The sequence below is a fragment of the Zingiber officinale genome, chromosome 9B (genome assembly GCF_018446385.1).
Source record: "Zingiber officinale cultivar Zhangliang chromosome 9B, Zo_v1.1, whole genome shotgun sequence".
NCBI lineage: Eukaryota > Viridiplantae > Streptophyta > Magnoliopsida > Zingiberales > Zingiberaceae > Zingiber > Zingiber officinale.
In genome coordinates, this window is record NC_056003.1 from 3,900,468 (window position 1) to 3,910,422 (window position 9,955).

Consider the following 9,955-nt stretch of genomic DNA (forward strand, 5'->3'; position numbering starts at 1 on the left):
AAAAAAAATACTTTTTTTATAAATAAAAAAAATTAACCGTGGTCTGTGTGATTTTAGAAAATAAGCAGTCTTTACTCTGCATTTGCAATTTCTATAGTTTTCCTATCTTCATAGCTTCGTTTACTTAATTCCCTGACATTGGAGCAAATGAAAACCATTATTGAAGTAATTGCTAGAACACATGAAACCCAACTTGAGATCTGAGGAACTGAGGGTGAGTTTAGCAGTGAGCTCGATGTCGAGTAATGAATGGAAACGTTAATCCGCCATTACAGTTAAGCTCAAGTAGGCTTCTGCGAGCATCTTCCCAAGCTTCACTTGGGCTTTGGTCGTCAGGTGAACATGATCTGCCTCGAGTGGCAATCCTCTGCCGTCAACACAGGCGACATTAGGGAGCTTGATGCCCTTCTGCGCCTGCCTTACCACTTCTGTGAAATTGCCTTCTCCTGACGCAAGAGCCACCTGGATCAGGCGCAGCTCCGGCGAGAAGAGATCCGCCCGCAGGTCCTGTATCAGCCTCTCCATGCGTCCCCCGTAGGCCTCCGCGTCCTCGCGCGCCACTGTGTCGCTCTCGCCCTGATACCAGAGCACCGCCGCCAGCCTCCCCGCCGCCGTCGCCGACCTCGCTCGCAGCACTAAGCTGCCGTACAGTGCCGTCCCGCGCGCCCACTCCTGGATGCTGGTCCCGCCGACGGCGCAGGGAACCAGGCCGATCTCCGGCGGCGGCTGGCGAGGGAGGAGGGAGGAGGTAAGTAGCGCGTGGGCGAAGGGCATGCCGGGGCCGACGCCGCAGGACTTGTTGACGTCGATGTCGGCGTGGAGCGGCTCCCGCGCCACCTCCCAGCGGAGGCGCGCGTCGAGGCGCAGGATGGAGCGGCTCGGGCGGCACTGCGGCGGTACGACGCCGTCCCAACGGTCGACGCAGACGCCGCCACGCCCGGCCATGTTGCTCTGTCCAGCGAGCACGAAGATGAGCGCCCCGGCCGACGTCTGGTCGTGGCCGGACAGCGCGGAGGCGAGCACTACGAGGCAGAGCAGCGCGAGCGCCCGTGATACAATGGACGCCATCATTTACTGGAATTGCCTCTGTTGGAGCGGACTGCACCATTAATTAATTGACGCTGTTTCTCGTATTTAAATAATATAAATAATACGATGCGGCCGTTGCAGACGAAGACTCTGAAATCATTCAAGACAGAGATGGAAGTTGCAGGCCTGCAGCCTCCGCTCCAGTTCCCTATTCAAACCTGTGGAGATTTCCCATTTGATTTCAATTTACTTTGTTTTAGAATTATCAATTGAAAAAAATATTATATATTATAAAATTTCAGTGATTTGATTTGTTTTGATTTTAACAATTTGTAGAAATTTAAATATGCAAAAATTAAGTGGACTTATTATCTTTTTAGTTATTTTTAAAAATATTAATTTAATGTCAGTTAGTGGCTGATCGCCTTGCCACTACAGTATAGTAATATAGATTAATTTAATATTTTCCTTTAATTTTAATTCATGCTTTTATGTATTAATTTTAAATAAATTAAAGTTAACTTTTTTTAAAAAAAACATGTTTTAAAGAAATGATAATTTAGATTCTCTTTTTAATGTTTATTCAATTTGAATTGACATGGGATTAAAATTAAAAATTTTACTAACTTACTAGTTGAAATTTTATTTCGAATAATTTATATAATGAATTATTAATATCAACACTATCATATATTATCATATAGTATGCATTATAATATATCCATATTTTATATTATCTTCTATAATTATTTGCATTTTTATATATTAGATATTTTTATTCATATATCCCATCAATAGCTAGGCTTCTTATTGATATATAAAATTTTAAATTTGTACAATAAACATTGAAATAAAATCTAATTTAAATTATAAATACAGTAATTTTTTATGTAATTTTGGGAAACGAAGAAATAAATGCATCCCGTATATGAGTGTTCGTAGAATTTATCTTCTATGCGGGACAAAATGCGTGTCAAGCATATAAAGGCATCAGCGTTTGCATTGGTGTAATTTTGTTTTTTTTTTTCTAAGCATTATACTATTTTAAATTAATAACGAGCGTCCATAATTTTTCTAATGTTATGTTTACGGATTACCTTGAAAGATGCAAAGGGGAAAGAAAGAAATTAATGGTGGAAAAAATGGGTTGAAAAAGATACGAGAAAGGAAATAACAAGACTACATGAATAAATAAAAACAAAAAAAAAAACGTATAGGGAGAGAGAAAGAAAAATATACATGGAAAAATTACATAGAGGAGAGAAAATAAAGATAATAATAATAAAAAAAAAAATTATGAGCACTCAACTTCATAAGGTCGCGGTCACCATGAGGTCATGGCTCCTCTGTGATACTCAACCGTCGTGACGTAGCGACCACACGCGAACCCCGTAAGATTGCGACCACGGATGGCCACCGCCGACTGTTGCAACGCATGACTACTGTGAGGTCGCGACCATCACTCGCGGTTGTTAGGAATGGTTCAGGACTTGTACAAATTTTTTGTATAGGGGAACCGGTACAATATTCCGAGTAGCAACCAACAAGAACCTCATTGCTTAGGTTTAAGGTCGGCTAAAAGGGCACTATGTTCTGCCCATGAGAAGGCAGTGGCAGGTATCTCTGCCCTTGAGCAATTGAAGTTGATCCTGTCCAAGCGCTGAGTCGATGGACGCTGGGGACGTGGCACGCTCCACTGTCTTCGACTGGTGGTGTAGCTCTCCAACGGACCTGTAAAGAAGCCGAGCCGGGAGGGGTTTCCCGGCGACGGTCCTCCGACGCTCAAGTCAGGACACTAGAGAGGCAGCGTAGTGTGGCTACAGTAAAGAGTTGCGCATCCCTTCGTCGACATCTGGGGGTCCTTATATAGGACCCCGAGGAAACGCGAGCACGTTTCCCTATTACCTTATTACCTATTACAATAACATCACATATAAGTAATAAATGTGATATCCACTGGGGGCATTTTTAACCTTCTACCTTTGATTGAGAAGTAGGCAAAAAGGTGAAGCCATCACCTTAATAACCTTTCCAAGTTAGCTCCATACTATCTGGAATAGGATAAATCATAGGGGCATTTGCCCTAGCACAATGATCCTTTGGATGGGAGAGGTTGCACAAAGCGAGACATTTTACACCCACTGAAAATTGATCCCGAGAAATATTAAAACAATCATCCATGAAGGTACCAACTATGCCAACCCATGGGGGTGATTGAGAAGTAAATATGATTTGCTTGCTGATGAATAATAATTATTGTGCAACAAATCAAGATAATGTCTCTTATTTAAACTATTATTTTCAATAAAGCCATGATGTAATGCATCTCATTCAATGTTCATTAATTCTTTCATTGTCGTCCTGACAGGCTTAGCTGAGATGGTCAATAGTTTGTAGTTTACCATATGAGATCAAGGGGTCAAGTCCCAGGGTTGGCAGGGTATAAATCCTGCACTCCGGGATAATTCATTCCCCATCCACTAACATCCTCAGTTACTATATGATACGGATAGGGAGAGAGGGCAGAGAATGAATTAAAGGGTGAAGGAGGGGCATTTTTATCTTTTTACTAGTAGGGTTTTAAGGGGAGAAGGGTTACTGTACAAAGGGGGTTCATGGCTTCTGCTCGAGCGCCGCCAACAGCAGATGCTCCCTCGCCCTCTCTTGCTTCTCGTCGGCGCCGGTGTCGGCCGCCGGCCTTCGGCTTCCACTGTAGCATGCAAGAGAGGAGGGGCTTCGTTTTCTCTCCGCCGCCGCCAACAGAAACAGCTTCTTCCTCCCTCTCCGACGCTGTCGCCGGAGCCGATGCCGGCCACCCCCTCTTCTCCTCCTCTACTCTCCCTCGCCTCCGGCCGCACCTCCTCTTCTTCCTCCTCTCTCCCTTCGCCGGAGCCGACACTACTGCTTCCCTCCTTTTCTTCCCCAGGACACTGCTGCTCCAGCCGACGCCGCCGGCTTCCCACTCTTCTTCTCCCTCCTCTTCGTCGGCGCTCCATTACTCTCCTTCTACTCCTTGCGGCACTGCTGTGGGACTGGCGCCAATAACTTCTCATCCTCCTCCTCCTCTCGCCGGAGCTGCAGCCGAGCCACCACCTTTCCAGCGCTCATGTACGCCGCTGCCGAGGCCGGGACAGAACCATCCCCTCTCTCCCGGTCCATACGCAGCAGCTTCTCCCGCCGGCAGTCCTCGGGCACTGCGGGCCTGCTCGCTGACGCAGCTTCCGACTCCTCACGCCTCCGTGTGCTGTGCCCTCCCTGACCAGCAACCCCCACGCACCCAACAGTCCACGTGTCGGCCGTCCTTACGTCGATTTCGCCTCGGCTCCGATTTCGTCTTGCTGTGTGCCGACCTTCGTGCTGTTATCTTGTCCCAGCTTCGTGTGTTGTGGTGTTTCAGCCTTTGTGCCTTGTTTATTGTTGAGCGCCACTGATTTGACCGTATTCCGCTCCTGTCGTTAGTTCCCGGCCTGCGTGTCGATCTTGTGTCCCGGCCTACGTGCCGAGCTTGTGTCCCGGCCTGCGTGCCGATCTTGTGTCCCGGCCTACGTGCCGATATTAGTTCCCGGTCTGCATGCCGATATCAGTGCCTGGTCTGCGTACCGATATTAGTTCCCGGCCTGCATGCCACCATTATCCCCCGACCTGCAGCTTACCTTCTGGCCCCGTGCCACGTCTTGCTTCGCGTCGTTAGATCCAGCTCTTCATCCTGATCGGGAGTCGTCTATTCTTCCGGGTCGCGATAACTCGAGCCGCGTCCCATCCGAGGGCGCCCCCCTGGGCCAGGGTACATTCTCCGTTCATATTCTATGCATATTTCATTATTTTATGGCTTAGTCTTGTACTCATATATTCGTTGGAGCTACCTCGAGCATCGGGGTACCGGGGGCCGGGTCAATCTGGTCGCTGGCTGCAGGTAGCGTTGACCAGAGGACTTTCGAAAACTCGGTCAACATAGAGGACATCTCAGCACACACCCCTCCAGGATGTCGTAACTTCGTCAACATTTCATCCACCTCACCCGACGGTCCGTCTGACTCAGCTTCCGGACGGGATCACTATAATTTACTTCCTTTGTATTGATCCTAGAACGGACTGACAGGTACACTGTGGACGAGTGCTTCACCTTTTACCACATTAATTCTTTCACTGTCTCAAGGAGTTATAACACTTAAGTACATCGGGAGAAGACATAACTTATATATGTATTATAGCCCACATGATTGCAAATCAATCTCCTCATCAATATATTATGTTAAGGGGTTTTGGATTATACCGTCAACTATTTATTATGTTTAAGATCTGATGGAAGAACTACATAAGTTGAAACTTATGCAGCTAACTGTTAGGGAAGATTTTGAGATATTTACTTATATAATCTTATAGCAACAGTATATGGCACATTAAATGTGCATATATTTATTAGTTTTCTCAGACCAGATTAGTGTGATCGAGATTGACTAGATTAAATTTCATTAGACATCCTTAGGGCACCCATAATGGGGTGTTAAATGGGTGTTATAATACTTATTTAATTAACACCCCCTCTCCATTGTGAGTGGGCATTATAATGCCCACTCACAAGAGAGAGGAGAGAGGGTCTTCAAAGGTTTGAACACCTTTGAACACTCTCTCTTAATTTTTTAATATTTTTTTTCTTTTTTAAATTATAAAATTTTTAATATTATTTAAAAAACTAATAAAAGGATGAATAAGTGGATGGTGGGGCCCATATTAATGTTAAAAGAGATGTGAGTAAAAGAAATATGTTGTTATAATGAATATGTGGTAGTGGACCCCATATCTTTTGATGAGATGGTGAATGTTATAACACATTAACATTACAGATGCTCTTAGATATGGTCAATTGAGCTCCACATATAGTTGTCCACACAAGCTTTCAGCCATTAGTTACTTTGAAGTTTTTCTTTTCCCAGAAGCATTATAACTAGCGGGATAACCACGTTTCACCAATATAATTATCCAAACTAGTTGTGATGGCTGTGATATCATTATTATACATCATTTTGCCCTACTTCCAGTCTATTAGAACATATAGATAAAGAAGCTGAAAATAAATTTTGCCATCATTTTAACCGTGGTTTGTGTGATTTTAGAAGATAAGCAGTGTTTTCTTTACCCTGCATTTGCAATTTCTATATCTTTCGTTTACTTAATTCCCACACAATGAAATTGTGAAGTTGGAGCAAAATGAAAAACATTATTGAAGCAATTGCTAGAACACATGCAACCTGAGGAACTGAGGCTGATCGAGCTTAGCAGTGAGCTCGATGTTGAGTGATGAACGGACACGTACGTTAATCCGCCGTTGCAGTTAATTTCAAATAGGCTTTTGCTAGCATCTTCCCAAGCTTCACTTGGGCTTCGGTCGTCAGGTGGACATGATCTGCCTCGAGTGGCAAACCTTTGCCGTCAACACAAGCGACATTAGGGACCTTGATGCCCTTCTGCGCATGCCTTACCACTTCTGTGAAATTGCCTTCTCCTGACGCAAGAGCCACCTGGATCAGGGGCAGCTCCGGCGAGAAGAGATCCGCCCGCAGGTCCCGTATCAGCCTCTTCATGCGTCCCCTGTAGGCTTCCGCGTCCGCGCGCACCACTGTGTCGCTCTCGCCCTGGTACCACAGCACCGCTGCCAGCCTCCCCGCCGCCGCCGCCGCCGCCGCCGCCGCCGCCGTCGCTCGCCTCACTAAGCTGCCGTACAGTGGCGTCCCGCGCGCCCACTCCTGGATGCTGGTCCCGCCGATAGCGCAGGGCACCAGGCCGATCGTCGGCGGCGGATGGCGCGGGAAGAGGGAGGAGGTGAGTAGCGCGTGGGCGAAGGGCATGCCGGGGCCGACGCCGCAGCTCATGTTGACGTCGATGTCGGCGTGGAGCGGCTCCCGCGCCACCTCCCAGTGGAGGCGCGCGTCGAGGCGCAGGATGGAGCTGCTCGGGCGGCACTGCGGCGGGACAACGCCGTCCCAAGGGCCGCCGTTGACGCCGCCATTCCCGGCCATGTTGCTCTGTCCCGCGAGCACGAAGATGAGCGCCTCGGGCGCCGTCCGATCGTAGCCGGACAGCGGGCGACGGGGATCAAGTCGTCGCGCGGAGGCGAGCACTGCGAGGCAGAGCAGCGCGAGCGCCCGTGATCCAACGGACGGCATCGTTTACGGGAATCACCTCCGTTGGAACGGACTGCGCCATTCCGCTGTTTCTCGTGTTTAAATAATAGATGCCGCATATGCCGTTAAGCTAGTCCGTACGTGTCGCACATGTGGTTAGGTCTGAACAATTAATTAATCAAATTGACCCAACCAATTCAATTAAAATTTCGAACTTTTTATCAGTTAATTTGATAGAAAACTAAATCGACCTATATTTTTATTCCATTTTGATTTTAATCAATCTTGTTAAAAATCATCTATAGTTGAATTCTAAATTTGAAAATCGAAATTTAATTTTTTATTTAAAATACTAATTATTTTAATTAAATAAATTAAATTTCTAAATTAACTTAATTAAAATTTTAACTTGGAATTAATTCAGACTTTAATTAATTTGATTAACCTACTTTTTACCCACCTCCATGTAGCTTCCATTTGTAGAGTAGAAGAGATTTCTCATTTGATTTTAATTTACCTTTTTAGAATTATAAATTGGAAAAATATTGTATATTATAAAATTTTATTGGTTCGTTTTGATTTTAACAACTTGTATAAATTTAAATAAGCATCTTGTTACTTGTAATATTAATTTAATATTATTATATCAGCTAAACAGTTTGTTGGCACAATATGTTAATGTAAATCGCCTAGCTACTATAATGTAAATTAATTTAATATATAAGTTAGTTGTGACTTGCCGCAATACACGTTACTGTAAATCACATATTATTACAGTTTAGTAATATAAATTAATCTAATATTCCCACCCCTGTCGTTGGAGGGTCGTTATAAATGGACCCATATTATCTCTTTTCTTGTAATTTGATGACATGATGTTTACTATAATAAATTAATTTAATATATACTTTTATACATTAATTTTAAATAAATTAAAATAATTTTAACTTAGTTTAAAAAAAGACACTTTTTTAACGAAAATGATCATTTAAATTTCCCTTTTATTTTTCAGCCAATTTAAATCGACATGGGACTAAAATTAATATTTCACATGACTTAGAAAATTTATTTTCTATACTTTGCATATTAAATTATTAATATCAAACACTATCATATATTACCATTCACTATGCATTGAGCACGAATCCTCTAATTCGTAATGTACGAATCAAAAAATGATCCACTTTATAAATTAGTTCATTTTGATGGATCATATCATGTAAATATATAGAATCCATCATAATCCACCACATAATCAATGGAACATCTTTTGGTCCATAATTTATGAACCAGAAGATTTTGTTTACTATGAATTATACATTATATGATATATGATACAGTTAAATTGGTCATTATATGGATTAATTTTCTATGAAGATGATGAAACATCCATATTTTTTTTATTGTATGTGATAAGATTTTTTTTTTTTTTTGGGAAAACCAATAAATAAGCTGGTTTAAATTTATGTTATTTAATATTAATATATAATAATTAAAAAATTTGAATCAAGAATTTATAATAATATAATACTTAGTTGTTTTTATTCATTTCTAGAATTTTATTATGGAATAAATATGAATCAATTTGGATTTGACAAAATGTATTTGGTAAAGTATTAAAATTTTTATCTAAAACTTACAAGCTTGCCAAACAAACACTAACAGAAAAATGAAAAGAAGGTCAAACAATTTGGCAAAGAAAAAATTATTTAAATAAAAGACATAATTAAGACGAATATAATAGTTTAACTCAGTTTTCTAATTTACCTTTATGTTATTGGGCACACGTATAATTCAATTTTCATCTACTTATCTTTTTAGTTATCATCATTTATCTCCTTCATGGGACGTGGGCCGGGTGTGCTTCCCCTTTTATCACTTGTAGGGCCGGCTATATCAGACACTCCAAGTTGACCTTTATAGAAATTGACTATGCATTATAATATCTCCATATTTTATATTATCTACTTTAATTATTTACATTATATTTTTATATATCATATATTTTTTATTCATATATCCAATCAATAGTTTGGCGCATACATAAAAAATTTAAATTTGTACTAAAATATAAACAGTAATTTTATATGTAATTGTGGGCATCAAAGAGATAAATGCATCTTGTGTTCCAGTTTAAGGGCGTCCGCAGAACTTGCCTTCCATGGATTGCCAGCCAGGCAAAGAAGGCATCATGATGACGTGGATTGCAATCCATTCTCGTGAACAATCCTTCTATATTAACACATTTTAAATGATAGAAGACATACAATTTCTTTTTATGTGCTGGCCCTTTTATAAGTATACGAATAATAATAAAAGAAAATCAACTGGTCAACTTGGCGTGATTGAATGGTTCCAGTGAGAAATAATTAGTTTGACTGGATCTGTCAAGCCATAGGTTGACAAGTCAAATTAGCAGATAGGCCTTATTTGATTGGTGGGGTTACGCTTTAGATCGATTGAAAGATTTGGATCTGACGAGTTATGCTTGCTTAGGCTCGACCGATAATTAGCTACGATCGATATGTCATGTTTCGATCGAACCAATTTGATTAATACAAGACATCCGATTCGCCTAATTAACCTCTTCATTCGTATCTAATTAAGACAATGAAATCATTTGCATCATTTTTTTTTTAATATTTAATGACTTTCTAAAATGTATTTATATATTTCAATTTTAAATTTCTATAAAACAATTTTATATTTTTATATTTTTATGATTTAATGCTGAATCGGAATATATTGAAAGTGTACGTTTTTTTCACGATTCCGGAGTTAATAAAAAAAATCTCAAAATTACA

At 41.5% G+C, this 9,955-nt stretch overlaps 2 protein-coding genes across 2 annotated transcripts; both read right to left on the reverse strand.

Annotated features, from left to right (window-relative positions):
- Window positions 1-51: 51 nt before the first annotated feature.
- Window positions 52-1,102, reverse strand: LOC122024444 (probable carbohydrate esterase At4g34215). Its single transcript, XM_042583075.1, has one exon. The coding sequence runs from the start codon at window positions 1,069-1,071 to the stop codon at window positions 259-261; it is 813 nt and encodes a 270-aa protein (XP_042439009.1). The 5' UTR covers window positions 1,072-1,102; the 3' UTR covers window positions 52-258.
- A 5,026-nt stretch (window positions 1,103-6,128) lies between these two features.
- LOC122024869 (probable carbohydrate esterase At4g34215) lies at window positions 6,129-7,215 on the reverse strand. Its single transcript, XM_042583591.1, has one exon. The coding sequence runs from the start codon at window positions 7,191-7,193 to the stop codon at window positions 6,345-6,347; it is 849 nt and encodes a 282-aa protein (XP_042439525.1). The 5' UTR covers window positions 7,194-7,215; the 3' UTR covers window positions 6,129-6,344.
- Window positions 7,216-9,955: the final 2,740 nt, after the last annotated feature.